Below are 26,707 nucleotides of genomic sequence, written 5' to 3' on the forward strand. Positions count from 1 at the left end.
ACGTGCGCCCGGGGCGGGCGGCCGCCGGGCCAATGACCGCCGCTCGGGCGGCCGCGCTCCTCCCGCGCCGCCGCCGCCGCCGCCGCCGCCGCGGGGCTGCGGGCTCCTCCCGCAGGAGGTACTGTCAGCGCGCGAGGCGGCGGCGGCGGGCCGGCTCAGTCATATGACCGGCCTCCGGCGGCCCCGACGCCGAGCAGAGTTACTCAGCCGCAGCGGCCCCTCGCTCCCACGAGGCTGGGCGGCCGCGCCGCCGCCGCCGCCGCCGCCATGGCCCCGCCGCCGCCGCGGCCGCCGCCCCCGGCTGCGCGCTGAGCTGCCGGCGCCCCGAGCGCCACGGCCGGAGCTGCAGCGGCGGCGGCAGCATCATGGCCCCGACCCTGCTCCAGAAGCTCTTTAACAAAAAGGGCAGCGGCAGCGGCAGCGGCGGCAGCTCCGCGGCGGCGTCCGCCCCGGGCAGGGCTTCCAAGGAAGGACCCGCGTTTAGGTGAGGGGGCGCCGGCAGGCGAGGCTGGAGCGGGACCGGGGTCGGCTTCGGTGCCGGCCGGGGGACGGAGGGAGAAGGGAGTGGGCCGCTCGGGACGTCGCAGCCGATCGCCGGCACCGGGTCCCGGGCTCGTCACCGTGGACGCGCCGGATCCGAGTGTGGCTCCGAAACCTCTCTGGCCGGGAGGGACCTCTGCTCCCTCCCTCCCTCTTTGCCCCACTGCTCAGGGTCCCTTCCTCCCTCCCTCCGTCCTTTCCCCACTGCTCAGGGTCCCTTCCTCCTTGCAGAGTTCTCTTGTGTTCCTTGGATTCTCAGGCGTGCGCTTGCTTGGCTGTGGACGTGGGAGATTCGCCGTGGGTTGGGGCGAACCCCTTCCCGGCAGAGCCTCCTGGGCGCCTCTGCGGGCGCTGCAAAGCGGTGAGCTGTCATTTTGAGGGCAGCTCCAACCTATTGTGTACGTGACAGTATTTAGAAGTTAGGAAGGAGCAACAGTCACGAAGCAGCATCTTCCTTCTTCCTTGCCGTATATGACAGGCCCTCAGACGGATGAATGAAAGTATGTAATTGCCACATCATTTGGAAGGTTGACCGCCTGGTGTATGGAAAAGGGGAGTGAGATGCTTTTATCAAATGGTTGAGTTTTTAATTTAACAACGCTCATGCATCTATTTAATAGATCCGACCTTGTGAACACACACCTTTGAATAATAATTGCTGGTACCTATTGAGCGTGTACCAACTTAAATGGTTTATGTTGATTTCTTTCATTTATTTCTTTAACAACCCTGTGAGGTAGGGTGCTGTTACAACTCCCATTTTACAGATGAGGAAACTTAGTCACAGAGAACTTAAACAGCGTGCCCAAGATCCACCGCAGTAAGTGGTAGAGCCTGCGTTTTGACCCAAGCAGTTTGACCACAGAATCCAGTCTTTAAAATCTCAATGTTACTCTGCTTTCAAGAGCTAACTTTTATTTTTTTATTTTTATTTTTTTTATAATTTTTTTTAAAATTTTTTATTTATTTGCGAGAGAGAGAATGAGAGACAGAGAGCCTGAGAGGGAGGAGGGTCAGAGGGAGAAGCAGACTCCCTGCCGAGCAGGGAGCCCGATGCGGGACTCGATGGGGGACTCGATCCCGGGACTCGATCCCGGGACTCCAGGATCATGACCTGAGCCGAAGGCAGTCGCTTAACCAACTGAGCCACCCAGGCACCCATCAAGAGCTAACTTTTAGAAGGTGACTTAGAATGTCCTATGTTGCCTTTCAGCACACATATGTTGAGAAGTTTTATTTATGTACTTTTAACAGTTTTATTCAGCATGTTTTTAAATTGAGTATCTACTTCCAACTGTGACACGGTGCTACACGTTTTTTGGCCAGAATGTCTTGCAAAAATAGTTTATTATTGAACAAGTCCAGAACCAGTATAATAAACCTTTTAAAAGTTTGAAGTGAAACTTTGAATAAATTTTGGATTAAGTTTTATAGTCTAGATTTTGCTTTTCTTGAATTCCATTCGTTTAAAACATAGTTCCTCACTGCTTATGTGAATATTAAATATCAGTATTTTGTGTTTGTGAGGTGTGTGTGGGTGTGTATGGGTGCGGTGTTGTTTGGAAGGTAAATTGTGAGGACTTTAAACTACCCTAGTTAAAGTCTCAGGTTTCCTTTAGACTAACTGGATCCTTATAATTTGATTAGGGAATCCTATTCCTTTCACTGCTTTGAGTACTAGTGATGTTGCATCCCTTCTCAGAATGGTAGAATTACTTCAGGCCCAGGGTGTGGAATTTCTTCTCTTCCCTCCCAGTAAACCAGACTTGATCAAGGGAACAAAGCCTGGAGAAAAAAGGGCATGTGTGTGACTGGTGTCTTTACTTTGGCAGCCCTTGTCAAGGACATTTAAAGCCATTTTAATGCTGGTGGAGATAGTGGAGTTAACTGTCATTGTTTCCTGTGCTCTCTGCCCAGTTGCCCACCACCATTTCCTCCATCCACAAGTTTAATTGAGTGTATTTTGAACAACAACAAAAAAAAATGTGGCTATATTTAGGGCTTGGCCATATTAGGGCAATTGATTCCCACTTTGTGGGAACATTTTCAGTATAATGTCCTGACATCCCATTGGTGTATAATGAAGAACACGAAAGTATGCCAAGGACTGTTTGTTTTTTTTTTTTTCTTTCTTGACCTCGTTAGGATTTTCTTCAAGTTTTTTGAGGTGGATTTTTGAGGTAGATTGGGAGAATTGGAGCTGTCAGTTGAACATTTCACTTACTGAGGCCCTTTAGCAGTGGCCCTGTTAGGGGTCACCATGGAGAAAGAAGTGAACTAGCACATGTCTGTGAAGACGTAGGAAGGTGGGGACAAGTCAGCCAGTGCACACCAGATCAACGAAGGGTACCCAAGCAAGTCTTTCCTCCTGCTCTCTCCACCTAGTCTAACTCAGATGCAGTGTAGCTCTCCTGGGAAAAGTCTCCCAGAAAATTTCCTTTTCTTGCCCTTGTGCTTCATTTCATCCAGGTTTTACCAGACAGATGCTGGCATGTGCTTTTTGGGGAAGTGGGTGCCTTATACAGGGGGATTAGCTGCCCTTAGGAACCCACTTCATAGTTGAATAGATTTTGAGAAGTTAAAGTAAAACCCTTAGGTTAAAAATCTAGTGTTCCTAACGTGAATTTATATTTTTCAAAAAGTGCATTTAAATATAGCACATAACTTGTGGATTTGGGGAATGAAAGTCTCCTGAGGAATCAGACTTTTTGAGCAGTTTTGTAGCATATATTAACATATATTTTGGAGAAACCTAAGTAAAAATAAGATCCAACTTTCTATATATTTTATAAATATATAATATATGGACATACATGTATACCCACAGACATATATATATTTGTTTGTTTTAGAGTTTGTGAAAGCCTTTTTATATCTCTTCTCTTCCTGTGATGGACTTTCACTAGTTATTTTAAACTTTTCTCCAGTTCTCTGAAGTTTAGCCTTTGGTCAAGTTTTGCCCTCTATGTTACTCTTGTTTACTCTTGGGCACTTCCCTCGTTTCTTACTGTTCCCTCTCACTCCTCCGGTTTTCACATACTATAGTTGATTGGAGAGGACATTTTTTTGTTCAATATAAGTAGCTTATCTCATAGGTCATTTTCAGATCTTCAGGCTTTCTGATGTTCCATCTAAAAAGAGAACATCACAGTCAAGATTCCTTCTTTAGTGTATTTTGTTTGGGATCTCAACAAAAGCCCTTTCATTGCTTTGAGGAAAGACTTCTAGGAAAACAAAAGAAATCAAAAGAGATTGATTTTACATGTTTGGGAGTAGTTAGGCACAATATATGATTATGGTGTTTGTGAAGAGTAAACTCTGAAGTTATAAAATTCTATCATGGTTTTGAAATTTGAGAGTAATCTCTCTTTGCTGGTCTTCAGAATACTTTCACTTTTAATTAGCTGATACATAAATATATATATGAACAACACTTTGTTCTAGAAGGATAAAGTAGAACAAAAAGAGGTGATTTGTCTAGTGGCTCAAGTCAGAAGTAAAATTGGGTTCCTGATTACCTTGGATTTGAGGTCAGCATGTTCACATAGGAATTTTTAAAAAGCCGGGGTATGCCCATTGACTTGCATGTCTGGTTCAAGTCTGAGGTTTTATCTTATGGTGGGTTTTTTGGTTTTTTGGGTTTTTTTGATGTCTCTGTTAAATTAGTGGACCAGTCTTCATTTAAAATATATATGCGACAGGGAGGTGAAAGGATCATAGGTAATCAAATATTTTATTTTGGATCAGTTAGATGAAGTGAGTAAGCTTATATACCACCTGGGACATGAGGAGTAAGTAGAAGCATTTCAGCTGCTTGGTAGCTAGCTGCATAAAGGCTAGAAGTAGATTCCATTCCTTTTCCCCTCCCTCCAGTCCTGAATATCTAAGGCCGAATGGCCTAGTTAGTACTAATCCATCTTGTTCTGTTAGAGCAAATTTAAGTACTCTGTTACAGGGTTAGTGTAAGTATAACTTAATCTACTTATCATCGATATCAAATAGCATCTGATGCCCATGTGCTTGTGGCTTTGTGCTCCACCTGTACAAATCAAGGTAGGACACATGGTCCTGCATTGGAGTTTGCAATCTAAAGGATAACAGATTATTTACCAAGATGAATAAACAGCGAAGTGCACATTGGAAACTATAACAAGAAGATAATTGAAACAATGATAAAGAGTAAATCTTTACATTAAGTACAGCATTAAGAACTCACTGTTCTTATGCTTCCTGTGACTGAGGGTAGGAGTATGAATTAGTCCCTTGGACAGAGGGAAATTACACAGAAGGGCTTTCTCCCCTCCCACTGCCAGCTCCCAGGACATACCCATTTCTAATGAGATTTTTCTGAAGTAGGGAGAATATTCTGGAGAAAAAAGTGTAGTTTCACTACACTCATTTTTAATGCCTGTAGCATCAGACGTGTGACACAGGTGACATAAATTGCAGTTTTGATGTCTTTTTTCCTACTTTCTAAAAGTCTTCCTGGAGGTTTCCTTGCCTATGGTTTTGGATTTATTGACATACTCATTACATCGTACCTCCTTGTCTTGAAACATGCCGTACACGGTGGGGCGTTATTAGAGTTTTTTGGCAGAGGTAGAGAAGGGATTGTTGCAGCTAATGCAGTGGGTTCTGTTAAAAGCACGTAGAAGACAAATTGAGGAGACTGTTGATTTAGTCCTGCCTCAGTCACCATGTCGACGTGGGCCTGAACAAGTCTCTTCATTTCTCTGGTTCTGTTTTGTCGTTTGTAAAGTCACAGCGCCGTCCTATGTCATAGGGTGTCAGAGGTGGTAAGGAGGTAATACGATGAGTTTGAGAATCTGTTCACAAGAATCTAAGGCAGTGCAAAATGATTTTAAGTATTACCAAGGGCCTTTTAAGTCATGGAGTTCAGTACTAGTCACATTGAGGCTTTATGAAAATTGAACCATTTTTCAGAGACTTGAGGCAGAACTGAAGTGATATGTTCTTATTCATTTATTTACTTTTTAAACTTTGACGTTGTCAGTGATGAAATAGAGACCTTAGGTTTTTAGAGGAGCGCTAAGATACCCAGCAGGCTGTAACTCGGACCTGGATAGAGGTGACTGGGAGTTCAGGAATAGTTTTAGGAGTGTGGTGTATTTGTTTTTCAGAATTAATACGCTATTTTTCTTATCAAGAAAAAAATCTTATTTAGCTGAAGGGGGAAATATTGTTAAGCCAAATGATACCCGTTGCACAATGGATGATACTTTGTAGCAGCCAAATCATTATTTTATGTGTGTGTGTGTGCGCGTGCGCGTGCATGTGTGTATTCATATATACATGCACACATGCACATATACATACACATAGGTGTATATATATACACACACACAGAAAGGAGTTCTTGATAGAAAAAGTAAAAGCAAGATACAAACTTACATGATTAGTTTTTAAAAATAGGAGCGTGTGATTGATTATGCATATATGAAAGAGAGAGAGCACTGTACACTAGCCAGTGGCTGTGAAAGGGTGGCTGAAAATTTAATTTTACTCTCTTTTTTAATATATATATATATTATATATATATTTTTTTTTACTTTAACCACTGTTGAAACCATTTTCTTCATTTATTTATTTATTTCAAAGATCTTATTTATTTATTTATTTGACAGACAGACACAGTGAGAGAAGGAACACAAGCGGGGGAGTGGGAGACGGAGAAGCGGGCTTCCCGCCGAGGAGGGAGCCCGATGCGGGGCTCCATCCCAGGACCCTGGGATCATGACCTGAGCTGAAGGCAGACGCTTAATGACTGAGCCACCCAGGCGCCCCTTAATTTTACTTTTTGTGTATTATTTTTTGTTGGTATTTTGGATTTTGCTCTGATGAATTTGTGTGGATTTTGTGGTCTAAATTATTTTAAATGTTCAGAGAGTCTTTGGAGTACTCCACGCTGTGAGGGGGAGGTAGACAGGGTAAGGATAATATTTGTGGAGAAACCTGATTTGAATAAAAACTCTTTATAGAAATTTTCCTCTTCATTAAAATAACTGGTAATTCCCGTTATTAAACGTAATATGCTGTGAATTTTAATGTGCTTAACACCTAAGTTCATTATGAGCCTTAGGAGGCCAATTTAATTGGTGATATTGATAGTAGTCGGCAATGTACATATGCAAAATTTTTACTAGTTGGGAAGGGTCACTGCTTCCCCCACGCTTCAGAGCCCATTGTAATCTTTATCGTGGCTCAGAGCACAGGTTAGGAGCTGCATGTGGGTCTCCATTCCGTGACCGAGAGCTCTAATTAAGATTTATTTGAAATATGTTTAGAAAAAGTGTCACAACCTTTTAAATTTTGGGAGAACTTGGAGAAATTAAGGGGCTTGGAATAGATATATTTTTTTAAATGTTTTATTTATTTATTCATGAAAGTCAGAGAGAGAGAGAGAGAGGCAGAGGCAGAGGGAGAAGCAGGCTCCCCGCCTAGCAGGGAGCCCGATGCGGGACTCGATCCCAGAACCCTGGGATCATGACCTGAGCGGAAGGGAGACGCTTAACCATCTGAGCCACCCAGGCGCCCCTGGAATAGATATTTTTAAAGCTAAGATATGTATGATGATTTTGAGTTCTGAAATGTGTATTGATCATGTTATACATTGTCATTTGGCTTAGTCAGTGGTATCGAGAGATGGGCCAGGCATGTGGTGTTTTAATGCACAGAGTATAGATCTAAAGAGAGCATTGATTTTTGTTATTGTGGCTTTAGGTTGTGTTTCTCATGGTTTACTTGTGAGGTCAGCTTAAGGAAGCCACTTTGCTGTTTTGTTTCCTAGGCAAAGGAAGTTGTAAAAGATTGTCTTTGCACTCATGAAATGCTTTGGCTGTCTGTGTGAACTCCTGGTGGGTGAATCTGATTTGGGAACTGGCACTGTGCTTATTTCTCCAGCCACTGTTTTTCTTGGTGTGGGCGAAAAGGAACAAATGTTTTATCCTGATTGTACAAGTCCCTTGCCTAGTGTGAATTGTTAGGCCTGCACTATGAGGTCATGTCCTTGGCTGTAAAAGTGAGTCTTTCCCTTTTGCGTCCTAGTGCTGAAATATTTGGTGAGTTCCTACTTACTGAGTATTCTTTATCTCAGGTTTGTGAAAAATGATTATTATGTAAAAGAGGAAAAACAGGATGGACTTTTCCAGCTAACTGGGCATGTAATAGTGATTTCCCTCAACTCCACCCCATCTGTAAATGGAACATCCATGACTCACTTCTCAGGGCCACACAGGCACTTTTGTAACCAGTGCTTGAATGGGAGGGTGGGATGGGGATGGAAGGAGATGGGCTGGCATCCCACTTGTGTTTAGCCAGAATCTGTCCAGCTGCCTTTATAATGGACTTCTGAAAAGGACTATGTGCCTTCTCACACACCATGCTACATATTTTTTTTTCCTTATTGCGCTTTCTGTTTGTGCCAAAATAATGCAATATATGAAATGCAATAAATGTTGCCATTAATACTGTAACATTGTGGGTAAGTGTTGTATAGCAGAGTGTTCCTTGTGTTATGTAAGATTTTAGTATTAGCATGGATAATCTGGGTCCCTGATTATCACATTCCTCTCTAACTGTATGACTTTCATTTATATATATTTAGAATATTTTTCTAGTTATTGTACTCTTGCTTAATTTATAGATTATACTCTAGAGTTTGTGCCCAGCATAGTGTTATAAAGAGATATGTATACTGCTTTATGAAGGTGATTTTATCACTACATCTGACTTTTTTTATCAAGACCACTTCTGTATTTGTCATAATACGTCTGTAAATGAGTGATCACGTTTGATTCAGTGGTGTTTGATTATCCACTGTTACCTAATCGAAAATGACAACCAATTCATTCAATCCAATGTGAAAGTAAGCACAGGTGCTGTAGAAATTTATCCCCCCAAAACTGAGGGGGACAGATTGAGAACCCACATATCTGGTGAGGACTTTAGTCCAGTTTCCAGTAAGGTTAGTTGCATGTTGGAAGGTTAATGATTATGCAGCATATGTAAACAGCCTACACTGTGTGTGTTTATGATGGAAATATTTTTTCTAAAAAAATTGATAGTTCACGTTTTTGAATATCCCCTAAGTTGCATTGTGTGATAGCTATAAGTAGAAATTAAACATGTACATGAATTTACTTGACAATTTAACATAATAAGAAGTAAACTTACAAGTGTCTGCTTTTCCTTAATTTAGGTCTACTTGAGACCCTGTAATACTAAATGCAGCCCTGCCAAGATTTAATGGTCAAACGGTTATTGTTCAAATTTTTTTGTCGCCCACTCTAACAAAAAGGTGTGTGTGTGTGTGTGTGTGTGTGTATGTTTAATATTTTATCCATGAAATGTTCCAGATAATAGGTTAACATTTACTTTGATAGTTTGACAAACAGAAAAATTTGGGGCGCCTGGGTGGCTCAGTTGGTTGGGCGACTGCCTTCGGCTCAGGTCATGATCCTAGAGTCCTGGGATCGAGTCTTGCATCGGGCTCCCTGCTCGGTGGGGAGTCTGCTTCTACTTCTGACCCTCCTCCGTCTCATGCTCTCTGTCTCTCATTCTCTCTCAAATAAATAACTAAAATCTTTTTTAAAAAAAAAAAGAGAAGAAAAATAGAATTTGCTTACAAGTACACATGTATCCGTTAAATGGCATCGAGCAGATTTTTGCACTTCATTGGATAAATTCTGCTTACTAAACTTTTCATTCAGTTGTCATGGCAACTCTATTTCTTCACAAGTTGAAGACAAGTTAGATGTTAACCTGCACGTTCCTCGAGAGATTAAACAGGTGTTGATTTAAGATGTGTTAGGAAGAAGGAACAAAATCACCAGTCTAATCTGTTCTGCCTTTAACACCTTATTAATACTTCATACTGCCAACTCTCTCTCCCTGGTATATCCAGAAGATTGGACATTTTCTTTTTTCTTACATTTGAAACCATTAGGGTTATAGAAAAAAAATGTGTTACCAGTTAGCTCTTAATTAATTATCCTCATTTCCTCAAGGTCTTTTATAAAATATGATTGAGAAATAATAATAAGAATCTTTTAAATTTCCCACTTTAAAGCATATATCTGAAGATAATTGAATAAAACAAGGAAATGTACATGTTATGGTTAGAGCATTGTTGCAAGAGTTCTAAATCCTAGCCTTGTCATTGTGTCTATAGTGCTTAATGCAGTGCTTGGCAGGAAGTTGCATTTAATAAATACCTGTTGAATGAATGAATGGATGAATGAATTTTAGAGTTTTAAAAGATTCTCTGGTATTCCAGAATCTGATCTCTTGAAATATTAATGCTTTTTATGTAGGGAACTTCCTTTCTTGATGTTTCTGGTATGCATTGTGGCATTGCTTAAAGGAATCTTATTTTACACAACTCAATTTCTTTCTTTCCATTAATTATAATGAAAGATTTTCTGGTATCAAAATCATAGGATAAATATTCTAAAGGGAACTGTCTCCTCTTCAAAACAACAACAACAAAAACCTCCCCCCACAACTAAACTAAAAAAGATACCTAAGTAATATATCTGAGACCCAGTTATAAAATCCCACAGCTATTGAAAGTAACCTGTTGAAAAAGTATTTAAACAGTGTGAACCTCTCAATTTATTAGCTGTGTTGATAAATGTAAAACTCTGTTCTATACTTTTTAGATTTATTTTAATTCTTGTATGGCTTGGTAAACCTGAGATACATTATACAATGCAGTTAGCTCATTGGTTTTTTCAAATTTAAGATAGAGCACACTTAATTATAAAAACAATAGTGGTCCTCTGAACCCTGCAGATACCGTGTTTGCATGTTACGTAAAGTTGGTACTTCAGAGAAGATATGGAATCATCTCTGCTTTCCATCTGAGAAACTAACTTAAAAATGGGTTACAAGGGCGCCTGGGTGGCTCAGCTGGTTAAGCGACTGCCTTCGGCTCAGGTCATGATCCTGGAGTCCCTGGATCGAGTCACACATCGGGCTCCCTGCTCGGCAGGGAGTCTGCTTCTCCCTCTGACCCTCCCCCCTCTCATGTGCTCTCTCTCTCTCAAATAAATAAATAAAATCTTAAAAAAAAAATGGGTTACAAATCTGACATGTTCTTTAAGAAGCATAAAACCCAGACTAACATATAAAGATGACCTGCAGTGTGTGAGGAAGTGAACTATGAGTAAACATTTTGACCAAGCGTAACAGGCAGTGACTGTTTGCTTTAGAATGGTACACTGAATAAGTTAGTTGCTAGGGCAGAAGGAGGTAGCAGAGCAAGAACTACCATCTCTGCCCAAAGGGCAAAGAAGGACCCCTGGTAGCCACTTGGTTCTTTCCAGGTATTTGTGGGTCTCCACAGAGACCCTACGAACATTGCTACCTGGCCCCTGCTGTGGGATACTGTACATTTCTTAGTGCCATATGTTCCTGAAAAATTGTCTATAAATTATGATTTTATATTCAAGATTATTTGGATTTTTGAATGAATTTGAATTATTTGAATTTTTCTGAATTATTAAATGCACCTGATTAAAAAAACAACACAAATGATATCCATTGAAATATAAACTTCTCAGTTCACACCCCAATCTCTCTTCCCAAAGGCTACCATTATTATAACAGTTTCTTTTATATCCTTCCAGAAATACTCTATGCAAATACAAGGAAAAAATATTCTCTTTCATTCACACAAAGTGGTAGTTAGCCTGTATACTGTTCTGCATTTTGCTAATAATTACCTAATATTCCGTTGAATAAATGCGTGTATGAATACTTTACTTTTTTTAAAAAAGATTTTATTTATTTATTTGACAGAGAGAGACACAGAGAGAACGCAAGCAGGGGGAGTGGGAGAGGGAGAGGGAGAAGCGGGCTCCCCACTGAGCAGGGAGCCCGATGTGGGGCTTGATCCCAGGAGCCTGAGATCATGGCCTGAGCCGAAGGCAGACGCTTAACGACTGAGCCACCCAGGTGCCCCGTGAATACTTTACTTAAATCCCGTGTTTTTAAATCTGGCTGGACATTGAAGTCAGCTACAGAGATTTAAATACCCGAGCTGCTCTCTCAGAGATCCAGATCGAATTTGGTCTGGGTTAGGGCCCTCCGTGTCTGTCTTTATTAAACCCTCCCCAGGTAACTTTAGTGTACTGCCAAGCACACTAATTTCAACTAGTCCCCCATTGATGGGTATTTAGATTGCTTCCAGGCTTTTTTGTTGCAGATGGTGAACTGCTGGTCAGAAGGTCTTATGCATATGTTTCTAGGATGAGAACCTGGGATGGGATTTCTGCCACGTTTCTCTTCTCTTCATACAACAGTGGCAGCTTTAGTGGAAATGATTTCAGGTACCCTAAAGAAACAGTGCTGATGGTGGGGTGGTGGTAACACCGGGACCTTAGCTCCCTTTGGTAGTCGTTGATCACTTCTCTAGTCCAGTGTCCGTGCATATTGTTTTAAGCTCTTTTGTAATTCAGTTCAGCAGTGCTACCTAGACAAAATAGTGCTTGTCCTTTTTTGACCCCCAGTGATTTACAAAAAAAAAGTTCTCTGCGTGAACATGTTCAAAAAAGCAAAATAACTTTAGTGCATGAGGATGTTCTTTAGACATTATCATTATAATGATAAAATCTTTTTTTTAAAAAAGATTTTATTTATTTATTTATTTGAGAGAGAATGAGAGAGAGAGAGAGAGAGCATGAGATGGGGGAGGGTCAGAGGGAGAAGCAGACTCCCCGCTGAGCGGGGAGTCCGATGCGGGACTTGATCCAGGGACTCCAGGATCATGACCTGAGCTGAAGGCAGTCGCTTAACCAACTGAGCCACCCAGGCGCCCTATAATGATAAAATCTTAAAAGAATCATAATAGCTGTCTAACGGTAGGAGAGTGGCTAAACTGTGATGTTAGTTGCATGGGGTTTTATATGATGGTTAAATGATTACGACTTATTAATGTAATCAAGTCACAAATATTTTAATATAATTCATGTTGTGTTAATGTATTGACTATATGATTAATATATAATTAACATAGTAGTTTGTAATATAACAGTAATATAATAAAAAAGGAAAACAAAAATACAAGAGATGCTGTAATGAGCATGTGAGTAAATGTCCTTAAATTTTAAGGATAATTCAAAAATTATCCTTTACGGGACACCTGGGTGGCTCAGTCGTTAAACATCTGCCTTCGGCTCAGGTCATGATCCCGGGGTCCTGGGATCGAGCCCCACATCGGGCTCCCTGCTCAGCGGGAAGCCTGCTTCTCCCTCTCCCACTCCCCCTGCTTGTGTTCCCTCTCTCTCTGTCTCTCTCAGTTGAAATAAATAAAATCTTTAAAAAAAAAATTATCCTTTACAATTATAAAATTGTGTGGGCAAAAAGTAAAAATTAGGGAAAAAATCAAATTCTTTTATAAAGCAAATAGCCATTTATGGTTTTACAGACATATTTTCGTATTGCGAACCTCGTTGATTAGTGAGACATATTATATAATATGTATATAAATGGCATCTTTGAAATCTTTTAAGATGTCTATAATAGCTCCTTCTCAAGAATTTTAAGAGACCCCTTTAATATTTGTCAAAAATAAAACTTTGCCTTGTGCTGGGCACTGTTCTGAGTTGCTTCTACTTTATCTCACCCGTGTTTCATCGTTCTCCTTTGAGGGTAAGTATTTATATTAGCTAATTTCTAGATTATAAAGTTATAATAATTTATAGATGAAGAAGTTGAGGCTTGCTTGAGATTACTGAGTGGTTAGCTAGTGATGCTGGGAATTCAAACCCACGTCTGTGAGTTCTTTACTAATATATGATCTGTATCCCCACTCTGCAAGATTAATATTTGAGATAACTGAGATTAAGATTCTGTCGGGTTCATAAGGAAACATGTAGTCTTAAGTATTATTTTTAGGGAGCTTTCCATTTTAATTGTGCAAGCAATAGATACCAAGTGATAATACAGAGCGATGGACTGCAGGGCCATATATCCATGTCAGATTAAGATGAAAGCAAGTAGTAGGGCTCTTTAGTCTGAGCTGGTTAGGAGAGGCTTTACAGAGGAGGTCAAATCTGATGGGAGAATATCTTCAGAGAGAAGAGGATGAAGATGTTTTATCTTAGATGTGTTCCTGGGTTGATGAATGGACTGGTTTTTTTTGGAAATAAGAATGCTCCAGTGAGGCAAAATCCACCGGGACCAGATTGTGCAGGGCCTTGAAAACATTATTAATTTTAAATTTGTTTATTTACTTATTTTAAAGATTTTATTTATTTGTCAGACAGAGAGAGAGAGCACAAGCAGGGGGAGCGGCAGGCAGAGGGAGAAGCAAGCTCCCCGCTGAGCAAGGAGCCGGATGCGGGACTCAATCCCAGGACCCTGGGATCCTGACCTGAGCCGAAGGCAGACGCTTAACCAACTGGGCCACCCAGGCATCCCTGATTTTTTTTTTTAAGATTTTATTTATTTGATAGAGACACAGCGAGAGAAGGAACACAAGCAGGGGGAGTGGAAGAAGGAGAAGCAGGCTTCCCACCCAGCAGGGAGCCTGATGCGGGGCTCGATTCCAGGAAGCTGGGATCATGACCTGAGCCGAAGGCAGACGCTTAACGACTGAGCCACCCAGGCGCCCCGGCATCCCTGATTTTAAGTTTAAATTTAGGTGACCCCAAAGAGTCGATGAGGGATCTTCAATCTGTACTTTAAGGGTTAATGGAAAGAGTAGGGACTTTGTTGCGGGTCTGCATTTCTTGCGTTCAAACCTGGCTCCCCCACTTAGGATGTATGCCATGGTACTTCCCTGAGTTTTTTTCATCTGTAAAATGGATGTAAAATCTTTTTTCTTTCAAGGTTGTTCTGAAGACTGAAGATAATATATGTCAGTTGTGCCGCAAAGTGCTTGGCACCTATTAGGCATTTGATAAATGGGATAAATGGTAACTCCTGTAACTCTCAGAAACTTAAATACTGTTTCTCCCCCCAGCTTCTCCAGCTACTTCCCTGTCCTAGTCCCACCTCTTGGCCATCTCCAGATTGTAGGCAAATGGCAAGTCGCTTGTCTTCATCAAAAAGTGGAGTTCCTTCTCTGAAGGCACTGGGGAATCACTACAGTTTTGAGTAATGGATTGGTGAAGCAGCTTGCTCAGCACAGGTACCTTGACCTAAATTTTGGTGCTGGGATCCAAGTTAGTGCAGTTTTACTGTATATGATATCCACAAGCAGAACATATCTGTATTTCTTAGTCTTCCTGCTGTCCCCAACCCCAGGCCTCTCATCTCCAAGGAGGAAAAGCCACAAATGATCACAAGCCAGTAACATTACGTTCCCACCTTTATGGCTTTCTTCTTAGCCCGTGGCAGAATCCATACTTGGTAAACAGATATAGTTATCTGTTTTGTTGTTTTGTCTTATCTTTTTTGTTTTGTTTCAATAAAGACTTTAGTTGTTTAGAGCAGTTTTAGGTTTAAATAAAATTGAGGGGGAGGTACAGAGATTTCTCATACAGCCCTGCCCCCATACATGCATAGCCTCCCTCATTATCATCGTCACTTACCAGAGTGGTACATTTTTTACCAAGTATGAACCTGTGTTGACACATTATATTCACCCAAAGTCTGTAGTACACCTTAGGGTTCACTCTTGGTATTTTATATTCTGTGAGTTTGGGCAAATGTAAAATGGCATATATCCATGCTTACAGTATCACACAGAGTGTATTCACTGCCCTAAAAATCCTCTGTGCTTGGCCTAGTCATCTCTCCCCCACCCCCAGTTATCTCTTTTTATATCTCAGGACATCTTTTTTTCTCTAAGTAGTTTCCTGATAGTTCTGCTTCTTGTATTGATTAGTTTCCCAAACATTTGTGAAGAGCCCATTTTGGCTGTGTCCTAAAATTCCAGACTTACACCAAGGAGAGGAGTTTGTGTTTGAGGACTAGCTCAGTTACTCATGATAGTCAGATTTTTTTTTTTTTTTTTAACAAATGGAAAGGGGGAAAGGGGAAGAGGGAGAGGCATTTGCCTCAGAAACTAGAAAAAGGAAAAACTTTTAATTGTCCAGTAATCTTATCTTACTGAAGTGCTAAGTACCGCCCCTAATAATTGCATGGAGTGCCAGTTTAGATAATGTGCCAAGAGAAGTGTGCAACCTCTGCGTGTTCCCAATAAAGCTGTTAAAAAGCAGTCTAGTTGCTGTAGGTGCAAACTCACACTTTATAATTTGTTTGTCATTGTGTCTTCCTTCTTCCAATCTTCCTCAAGTCCAGGGTGTGTTGGACTTTGATCTTACAGCTGATTACTTTGCTGTGCTGCTCTTTAGATTATTCCAGTGAGTATTGAGTTTTACAGCTTGGACCCTAAAAGTCAATATTGTGTTTAACACAGCAGTAGCAACGAGAGTTCTCTTGAGCTTGCCTAGACCCACTAGCATGTTAAGTAGCTGTTTAAGAGGAAGCTTCTTTTCAGAACTGTGTTATAATTAGCACTTGATTGTCCCAATTGGTGTGGTCCAATCAGCAGACCATAGTAGGTAATTTCCCTTGGATTAAAGTGTTGCCGTAATGTCAGACCTGTTCTCCTTTCCTTTATTTTAGAAACCTTTATGTGCAAGGCACTGGGTCTCCAGTACCCCAGAAATGTTTTTAGTTGGGGAGGTACATAGTTATCCTCAAGGAGAAAATAACAGGGTCTCTCCTCTCCTTCAAAACAAATCCCAAAGTATTGTTAATCTGTCAGGTACCACCCCTCTGTTTAGAAGACTCCCTTTGTCTTCCTTTCCTAGAAATATTTGGGATATGAGGCCTTGACCAACTCTACTCTATGCATTGGAGCTAGTATTTAAATTTCTCTTCTTTTTTTTCTTTTCTTTTTCTTGCTGGCTGCCATTCCCATTAAGGGTTTTTCCTCACCATCAGATTAGGTCCTGTGTGACCTTTAGGGGCAGAGGAGGAGGTCATCTGACCTACATTGGTTTAGGCTCTGTGTGGTCTAAAATCCTCACAGCTGGAATTCTCCATCTGGTCCTGTCCACTTCCAGAGCCTGGCCCAGTCCAGCTTACTAGGATTTGAGGCTGAGATTTGGCATCAAAGCTTAGCAAGTAATTAAGGGTTTATATATCTTCCATTGCTTTCTCTGAATGTAGTTTCCTTGGTGACCTAACTGATATGCATGGAGGTAAGTGAGGTATATTTTAGAGAAAAAACTGGATGGGATATGAAAGAGTGAATTGTAAACAAAGAGAATAAATAATTTTTTAAAAAGTAGTAATAATCGGGGCACCTGGCTGGCTCAGTTGGAAGAGCATGCAACCCTTGATCTCAGGGTTGTGGGTTCAAGCCTAACCTTGGATGTAGAGGTTACTAAAAAAAAAAAACAAAAAAAAACCTTTTAAAAGAGGTAGTAATGTATAAAATAACTTCAAGGTTTTGAGCCTGAGTAACCTGGGAAAATGGTAGCATAATTAATGGAAATAGGACAGCTATCAGAAGAAATTTCCCTTTTTTTTTTTTTTTTAAAAGCTCCACACCCAGCATGGAGCCGAACGCTGAGCTTGAACTCATGATCCTGAGATCAAGACCTGGGCTGAGATCAAGAGTCAGATGCTTAACCAGCTGAGCCACCCAGGCGCCCCTATACTCACTTTTTAAAAGTAATTTCTTCTGGGGCACCTGGGTGGCTCAGTTGGTTAAGCATCCGACTCTTGATCTCAGACCAGCTCTTGATCTCAGGTCCTGAATTCAGGCCCACGTTGGGCTCCACGCTGGGTGTGAAACCTACTTAAAAATACATATATTAAATAAGAGAGTATATACGTTTGGTTTTGCACATAGGTGCAAATTGTGCACTCCACAAATAGTGCTGTTCATGAGGCAGTGGTTATCAGAGCAGATAGCAAGCCAGTATTTGCCAGAGGGCCCAGGAGATCCATATTTTGCTGTTAAGACTTTTCTTTTTCTGTTCCCTTCCCCAAAATTACTTTTGTCAAAATTCTATTTGTATTTCCAAACTCTGTCCAGATGCCACCTCTGATGGTCTTTGTGGATTACCCCAAATGTGCATGCCCTCTGAACTCTTGAACTTAGTGTTTTTCTTTTTTTATGGCACTTACAGCAGTCTACTGGCTGGTTTGTTTTTTTTTTTAATTATCCGAGCACTACCGGATTATACCTTAAGTGCAAGGAACATTATATGTATGTCCCTGTAGTACGTAGCATAGCATTGAGTCCATTAATAGGAGCTCAGTAAATATTTAAATATGTTTATTTAAACCTGTTTATTTTCAGCTAGTACCACTTCTTAGAGAAATATAATTTATTGTTATCTAGAATTCCTTTTTAAACTTTTGTATAAATTTTCCTCTTTGAAGAACATTTCTTAGTGCTTATATTTCAGAATTTAACCAGCAGGTATGTTTATCCTGTCCATACCTCTCACTGTGTTTACCCCCTTTTTGTAATTTCTTTTCAGTTACCAGGTGATGTAATTTTTTTAACCTCAGAGACTCTTCTCTATAGATCAGTTTAGGTTTCTGAGGTTCACTGTCAAGAAATATATGATGTATTCTAGTAAGAATATACTTTTTTTAGAGCTTTGGTCTGTCATAAGAATAGCTTGACCACCATCTTTACCTCACCTCACCAGACTTTTGCTCAAACCAAAATTCATTTGGCACTTATCTGTTTGTTCAAAGAACCCTGAAAGATCTGCTGTGTGTTCCCTTTAGTTGGGCATTTTCCTGGTGAAAATGCTTAGTGCCGCTTATAAAGATGGCCCTATCCCTGGCCACTCTGTCACTCATACCAGTTTTATGTTAAGTTCAGTCTTCACAACTATCACCGAAAGACCACTCTGTTTATACTTCTTTTTCCAGAGAAATGTTTGTTTATTCCTACTTTTACTTTCTGGTCCGAATCCAGTTCTCTGTCCAAGATAAATATCCTACTGGCCTCAGACTATTTTATCCTCATAAAAACAAGTGGCCAAATACCTGTGTACTAATGCAGTTCACGTAATGAAAACGTTAATGGCAAATGAGATTTAGATGAATAAAGGAATACTTGTTTTGGTTTCTCATGGACATGGTTAAAAAAAAAAGAAAACCTAAACCTAAGCTTACTAGTACATAAATCATATACTATTACAACTTCAGTGGGCTATCAGAAGTTCATTTCTCCTATTTGAATTTTGTAGGTATCAGTTTTGAAGTAAGTGGATCAACCAGGGCTTGAAAGTATTTATTTCATCCATAAAATGTGGCTCTTCTCAAATGGTAATAAGAGTTGACAGTGATTTTTATCATATTCCAAAGAATGCAGCTTAGGGAAGAGGAGAGGTTCTGATAGTCACCCTCTGCAACCTCTATTCTGTGAGATTTCTTGCTCCCTGTTTCCAAAAAAAGTAGTGACAAATCAACCAGAGTCAAAGGTATTGCAGTTTTGATCTCCTGGGGTTTCCTTCTCCTTATGATTCTTTGTGATTTCTTCTTCATGATGCTATACCTTTAATTTGCCACTTTAATTTACTTAGATGAGGTAATTTCTTTGTGGGATAGGGAGAGGAAACACCAGGGAGAGAGATTATTTTCTGAGTGTTGCTTTTCAAGGCCCTGAGGTTCCTTTCGATCCCCAAGGCTTTGATTTGAATCTTACCCCTGAGACAGAAGCACCTGTGACTCCAGGTGACTTCTCTCCCCTCCCAGAAGTCCGAGTGTGGGAAGGGGCTCGTCAGGGGTTGCAGGATCTTGTACTTAGATGTTGTTGAAGAAGTGAGGAATACTTCCCCTGCCCCCCATGAATGGGATTAGCCGGAGATTCTCTTAATTGAATCGTTTCTTTTTCTAGGAAAAGGCAAAGATCTGTTTAGCCCATGCAATGTAGTGGTGATGGTTTCAAAGCAGAAAGAAGCCATGCTGTAGGTTTAGAATGCCAAAATTAGGCATCCTAACCCAATTTCCCCCATGATTTTCTGGTCTAAAAATTGTGGGGGAAAGATGCATAATGGTTAACTGTGCTGCTATGTATTAAAGATCAGTATTTCGGAGAAAGGGTAATTACTAAGTTGGGCTTAACTGTATTAGTTCACATTTACGTGGGTTTTATTTACCAAAGCAGTTGTCTGGGGCACCTGGATGGCTCAGTCATTAAGTATCTGCCTTCGGCTCAGGTCATGATCCCGGGGTCCTGGGATCGAGCCCCGCATCCGGCTCCCTGCTCCACTGGAAGCCTGCTTCTCCTTCTCCCACTCCCCTTGCTTGTGTTCCCTCTCTCGCTGTGTCTCTCTCTGTCAAATAAATAAAATCTTTAAAAAAAAAAAAAGCAGTTGTCTTTATTTTATAGAATAGAAAACAGGCTCACTGGCCAAGGTCACAAAGATAGTTGCCCATGTGGGTAGGGCCAGATCTGGAACACAGACCTGAAGCATTGGCCTCAGCCAATTTTTAGTCTCGTGTGGCAAGTTCCCTTGTTACGCACTTAATAAAAGCTGCTACGAATTTGTAGCTAAAAGGCATCTTTTTTATTTTTTTCTTTTTTCTAAAGATTTTATGTATTTATTTGTCAGAGAGAGAGAGAGAGCACAAGCAGGGGGAGTGGCAGGCGGAGGGAGAAGCAGGCTCCCCATGGAGCAGAGAGCCCGATGTGGGACTCGATCCCAGGACCCTGGGATCATGACCTGAGCCAAAGGCAGATGCTTAACTGATTGACCCACCCAGGCATCCCTCATCTTTTTTATTTTTAATGATCATAATTCTGCATTCTTTTGTGTGCTGAACCTTTGTGTTATTTTCATTACATTTGTGCCCTTTTCTGGTATTGAGGTGCTCCGAACTGTGACATGTACATCTTAAAAATCAACTCCAAACTCCTTTACATGGCTGGCCCTGTCTCATTTCTTTTTGCTCTTCCCCTCACACTTCTTAACACCAGTCAAAGTGAACTTGTCTCAGTTCCTCAAACAACTTTGAGCTTTCCCTTTATAAAGATCACTTTGCCCGGAACTCACTTCCTCTCTTCCATCTTAACCTACTGACTCCTACCTAGTGTGGTGGTTAGGAGTGGGTGTGGACTCTGGAACCAGACTTCGGGTTTCTAGTCCTGACACCACCACTTAATAGCTATAAGATTTTTTTTTTTTAAGATTTTATTATTTTTTTAAGTAATCCGCACACCCAACATGGGGCTTGAACTCACGACCTCGAGATCAAGAGTTGCCTGCTATACCCACCGAGCCAGCCAGGTGCCCCTATAGCTGTAAGATCTTGAACAAGTTACCGAGCGGCTCTGTCCCGTGCTGCTGTTTTCTCCCTGGAACACTGGGAATAATAGTAACCACCTCCTGGTGTGGTTATGAGATTTAAATGGGTTGGCTTTTGCGATGTTAGAACAGTGCTTGGTACTTGGTAAGTGCTGATAGCTGGAAGTCTGTACTGATAGTGTCCTGGCCCTCCAGGGCACTACATATACCTCATCATTGCACTTTGCACCCTATCCTGCTGGCCTGGAATTGCCTGTGCATGACTCTCCCACTCTAAGTCTAGGGATGAACGGGCCATATTTGTATCGTTCACTTTGGGTTGCCCCTGGCACATATATAGGCCCTTGGGAAATGTTTGAATAAATGAATAGGCAAGGCTCTCTTACCTCATGTGGTAAGCTTCATGTCTTTGACCAGCTTTCCTTTCCTTTTGTGAAGGCCTTTTAAGCTTTTATTTGAGGCTTTTTAAAACAATTTTATTTATTTTCAAAAATTTTTAAGTAGGCTCCACACCCAATGTGGAGCTTGAACTCATGACCCTGAGATTAAGAGTTGCATGCTCTACCGACTGAGCTGGCCGTACGCTCCTATTTGGAGATTTTGTTGGGGGTAATTTTAGGACAAGGGAGGTGATAGTTTAGCCTTGGTTTCTTTATGGAAGCTCTTGTTGGAGTTGTAACACTCTATTGCTTAGTGTAGTTCATTCTGTGAGAGAAGAGGCTGTACCTAAGGACAGGCCTCTTGAAAAGTTGCTGTGTTCTTTAAGAAAGGTTAAAGTGAAAATTGAAATGAGTAAAAAAAAAAAAAAAGGTTAAAGTGGGTTCCACATAGAACAGGCTAGGCTCATGAGGAACACCTGATTGATGTTGACCACAATCTGGATTTAATCTAATAATTGTCACAGCCTCCCTGGAAATCACAGGATTTCCCGGCATTCAGCTTTTGTTGGCAATCAGGTGTGCCTATGGCTATAAAGTAGCCGTAGAAGCCACTTGACTTTCCCCGCCCTGCCAACTCTGTCTTTATAGTCAAGAATAAAAAACAATGTAAAAGGAAAAACTTATGTAAGAGTAAAATAGTTTCCTGCTGAAAGGAACAGACTTTTTTCTACTCGAGAGGTGGTAGTCATCTGGCATAGTCATGGCAGGTCCCCTGATGGTAGGGTGTTCCAGGTGGAAACAATGTCTTAACTTAGGGGAAAAGGAAGAAGGAGGAAGGGGTTTGCTATGCTGCTAGGATTCTTTTGATTAAAGCCATTAAAGATTAGGAGTACTAGAAGAAGGAGACTAACAATTTGTTGCTATAGACTTTTATCAGTTTTTTAAGGGGGCAGTAGTAAAAAGCAAAGGTTAACTCCAGACTGGACTTTCACAGCAGTGTAATTTGAAAAGTTCCATTTCTTGAGCTTGTTCCTGCCTTCCTACATCTAATCTGCCCTAATAGAATAATGAAAATAATAAAATTTAGTGAGCACAAACTATGTACAGGTACTGTTCTAAGCGCTTTCTATATAAAGCCAATGTGTATACGTTCAGTATTTACAGTATATTATATAGCCTTTTACTTCCAAAGAAAGCAAAGCAGAATGTGTAGCAGTTAAGAGTGTGTATGTGTGTCAGGTTTGAACTCCACTTCTTCTGCGTACCAGCTGTGCAATTTTGGGCAAATTACTTTCCATCTCACTTTTTATATCTAAAAACAGAAATAAAGTCCCTATTAGATGAGGTAGTGAGAGCAAAGTACTGTCCTAGACTAGGCTCATAGTAAGCAGCTGAGCTGTGTTAGCTAGGTAAGTAATTAACCATTTATTATATTGTCTTCTACTGGGTGTGACTTTTTTTTTTTTTTAAGATTTTATTTATTTGACCGAGAGACAGCGGGGAGAGGGAGAAGCAGGCCTCCCGCCAAGCAGAGAGCCCGATGCGGGGCTCAATCCCAAGACCCCGAGATCATGACCCAAGCTGAAGACAGTCACTTAACTGACTGAGCCACCCAGGTGCCCCTGGGTGTGACCTTTGATTTGATTGGTGTCCAGGGAAATTTGTGAAAAATTTCAGAGCATTTCTACTATGACTCTGATGGGGAAGTTAATTAGGTGCATTTATCTGTGCTTCTGATGGTGTTACCATTGTCTACCAATAAGATAGGAGAGCACTATAACCTCAGCCCAGACTTACCAGATCTTTCCTGATCTTCAGTCACCCCTTGTCATTGTTTCTTTATTTCTTTGTAAAGTCAGAAAAAAGTGTGTTTCTTCACACCAGGAAGTAACGGTGCCTCATTGAACCACTCTGTTTCCTAGAGCAAGAGGGGACCGTGATGTATTCACGGTGTCTAAACCATGTCAGATTACTCTTCTTAAAACTGTACTTTCTTCCAGCAACTGCTCCTTATCCTCTTGATTTTTGAGTGGTCTCTTGCCATCCTCTTCTAATCCTGTAAGAGCAGGATTGGTGTGTGTGTGTGTTTGTGTGTGTGTGTCTATGTGTCTATGTAAAATAGTAGGCTCTTACGACTTGGAAGACATTTTCCCATTGTTAAGATGTTAAAGATGTTATTTTTATGAAGAACAGTTAGTTCACTTATTTATTAGGGTAATGGCTGTATTTTAGGTTAACTTGGTTTTCATAGGATAGCCAGGCATTCTGACCACCCTTTATCATAATATTTCTGATTTGTACTCTGAACTCTAAAATTATGAATGAACTTGTAGACCCTATACGATAAATCTTCATTCAAAGGCGTCTTTGATATTTCAGATATAATGAATTGGTAGACTATAAGAATGAATAAGACACATCCCTGCCCTGAGCAGTTCAGTTCCTGAAGGTTGTTTCACACTGTTCCGTTGTAACATACGTAATAGGACTTAACGGTATACCAAAAGGTCGAGGTAGGAGGGCTTACAAAAGTGCTCAGTAGACGGCTGTTAAATGACTAGTCTCCAAGCCTAGTAGATTCCTTTCTTTTTCAGTTCTTATTTTCACTTAGCACTTTCTTAGCTTTTATCCTTCCATATGGAGAATTAAATACTAAATACGTATGTCATTCTCATATTTGAGCTCATAGTTTTTTTTATTCTTGTTGTCTTTCCATTTTACCTGCAGATGATTTTCTAAAAATAAAACGAGGCTATTATGATCAGAGTTTGTTTCCTGGTTTTCTGAAAGTCTAACTCTATGGAATGGTGAGTGGTGAGGGGGACGGGTGACGGGTGTGTGGAGGAGGGAGCAGCAATAAATGAGAAGGTGGACTTTTCTGATGGGAATTTGTGGTTTCTCCCTAAACACTCTCAGGCAGTACTGTTGCCAGCCCCCTGTGTAGCTTCATTCTTTCTTTTAGTGTTCGCAAATACTCTAGGGTTTTTTGTTTGTTTTTGTTTTTTGTTTTTCTTGTTTTTTTTCTGCATTGAGAACCTTTAAGGAGTTTTCATGTTGGTATGTTTGTGATACTAGGAATTTTACCAGTCACAGCTGGCCACTTTATTTTTTATTTTTTAAGATTTTATTTGTTTATTTGACAGAGCAAGTAAGTGAGCACACAAGCAGGGAGAGCAGCAGGCAGAGGGAGGGGGAGAAGCAGACTCCCCACTTAGCAGGGAGCCCGAGGTGGGACTCAATCCCAGGACCCCAGAATCATGACCTGAACCAAAGGCAGACGCTCAACCGACTGAGCCACCCAGGCGCCCCTCACAGCTGGCCACTTTAAATGCAGGGAATTCTGTTTTGGAATGTCATTGCTTTCCACAAGCTTACAGAGGGTAATGCCTCCTCAGCTGTCATCGTACGCCGTCAGTAATGACCCTGTGTGTTTCATTTCCCACATGTCTCTGCATTGTGTAGAATAAAAAACAGAGGTTACATAAATTGATAATTTTGAGTGCATTATTAAGGGCTGAAAGTAGGCAAGAGTTGGTGGTGGTGGTGGTGGTGGGGAACTGATAGAGCAGTGTCCCTGGGCAGGTGAGAGACAATGAGACTCAGCGATCAGGGTCTATCTAGTCTTGTTCTTGGACTAGAAAAAGCAAAGGTTTTTCTCATAGGAAGCAAAGGTGAACGTGGGCAAGTGGTTTCTGTATTCCAAGCACTGTGCTAGTTTCTGGGAAGATGGAGGACTGAGACATGATCGGCTTTCAGGAAGGTTAGGGTTTAACAGAGGAAATGGTCACAGAAGCCCTATCAAGTACTAAGTACAGTCCATCTTCATTATTTGTGGATTCCAGGTTTCTCTATTCTCCTACTCACTAAAATTTGTTTATAACCACCAGAGTCAATACTTGTGATGCTTTTATGGTCATTCAGGGACATCCACAGAGCAGCAAAATATTAGAGTCACCAGATGTGCATGTTCCCAGTGGAGGTCAGGCAGCACAACCTTCTTCTGTCAGCTCTCATACTGTAAACATATGTTGTTGTTTTCAGTCTCTTTATTTAGTGTTGAGGTTGGGGTGTTTTTGTTTAGTTGGTTTGTTTTTGTTTTTGTTTTTGTTTTGCATCTTTGTGCTTGTTGTTGGTGATTTTGCTGTTTGAAATGGCCCTAAAGCATACGGCTGAAGTGCTGTCTAGTGTTCCTAAGGCAAGAAGGCTGGGCTTATAGAGACCATCTGTGCGTTGGGTAAGCTTCATTCAGGACGAGTTATAGTGCTGTTGACTGTGACTCCAATGTTAATGAAGCAGCTATATATATTAAAGTGTCTTTAAGCGGAAACACCCAAAAGACAATATTAAGTATTAATCAATTGATGAAAGCACTGTGGCCATAAGGCTTGTAGGAACCTAATCCTGTATTCCCTCTAAGAGCAATGGTTCATTATTCACTAATTCAGTTGTCACAGAAACTTTACAGAAACATAAGTACTGCGAATAGTGAGAATCGATCGTACAGTGGAAGTACTGTGTGGCATTCATCAACCTCAGAGTGGAGAAGGTAAATGGGCAACTGATTCTGAGTTTTGGGGGCTGTTCCAACTGAGGGAGTGATGGGGGGGGAATCAAAGTGATGACTTGTAGGGCTTGAAAGATAAAGAAGTAAGCCAGAATGGGCTTGATATAGGAAGAAACTTATGTAAGGTCAGTGGTCAGGCTTGGAGGGAATAAGACAACTGTAAGAATAGGAGGTTGTAGTCAAAGTCATATTGGAAAATGGGTGGGGGTAGAAATCACAGCTGTTTTTAAAGAAGGCAGAGAACAGCACATTTGTTGTTGGAGCGACCATTCATGGGAAGGAATGGTGAGTTCCCAAGGGATAATGTAGTGATCAAAGAGCCCAGAAGCTAACAGATAATTTCAGTGCCCAGGAGGTGTAACCGTGTGCATGTTTCCAGAGATCCAAGAGCCCTGAGACATGATCAAGGAATCTTAAAGAGGTCTATGCAGAGTATCAAATGAGTGGCAGGGTTCTTTCCTGTACAGAGTACAATACACTTCTTTGGTTTACAAGCCCCAACCTCTTTGTACCATGGGAAGGACACGAGGAAGAATCAACAAGATTTGTTTGTTGATTAGAGTTAGGTAGAGGAGGAGAAAAATGGGGTGAATGGTCAAGAGTTGCTCCAAAGTGTTGACTAATTGCCATGAGATCCTTTTTCTTCTATAGAGGAGGTAGGTTGATGTTTTCTGTTGGTGCCCCAGATTCTTCAATTTTCATTTCCCTTGTCCTGTGATTTTCATTATTACGGCATTTGAGATTGGTGAATGTGCGTACTTACTGTTTGGTAAATAGAGGTAATGATTCCTCTCAGTTCTGTTTGCGTGGGGGTTGGGAGTGAGCCAGCTTCCCCTTGACTATTTGCAAGGTTTCACTGACAACTGTTAACACTCTGACTCTGACACTTGTTTTCCACACTTTGCCCCTGGCCACCGGCTTAGGTTTGTCTTTTTTGTCTTTTGTCATTTTGATGGGGTTTGGAAATG

At 41.0% G+C, this 26,707-nt stretch overlaps 1 protein-coding gene across 2 annotated transcripts in view; it reads left to right on the forward strand.

Moving 5' to 3' along the window:
- Positions 1-264: 264 nt before the first annotated feature.
- Positions 265-26,707, forward strand: part of FNIP2 (folliculin interacting protein 2) — a 138,690-nt gene continuing 112,247 nt past the window's right edge. The window contains exon 1 of one of the 2 annotated variants that reach the window (XM_064585218.1): positions 265-484. In XM_064585218.1, the coding sequence (XP_064441288.1) occupies positions 366-484 (119 nt within the window). In that variant the 5' untranslated portion in view covers positions 265-365. The remainder of the gene's footprint in view (positions 485-26,707) is intronic. The other variant, XM_064585219.1, reaches the window with a different exon arrangement.

The sequence above is a fragment of the Mirounga angustirostris genome, unplaced genomic scaffold (assembly GCF_029215605.1).
Source record: "Mirounga angustirostris isolate CCGP_5_RB_7025 unplaced genomic scaffold, mMirAng1.0.hap1 SCAF_2, whole genome shotgun sequence".
Classification (NCBI taxonomy): Eukaryota; Metazoa; Chordata; class Mammalia; order Carnivora; family Phocidae; genus Mirounga; species Mirounga angustirostris.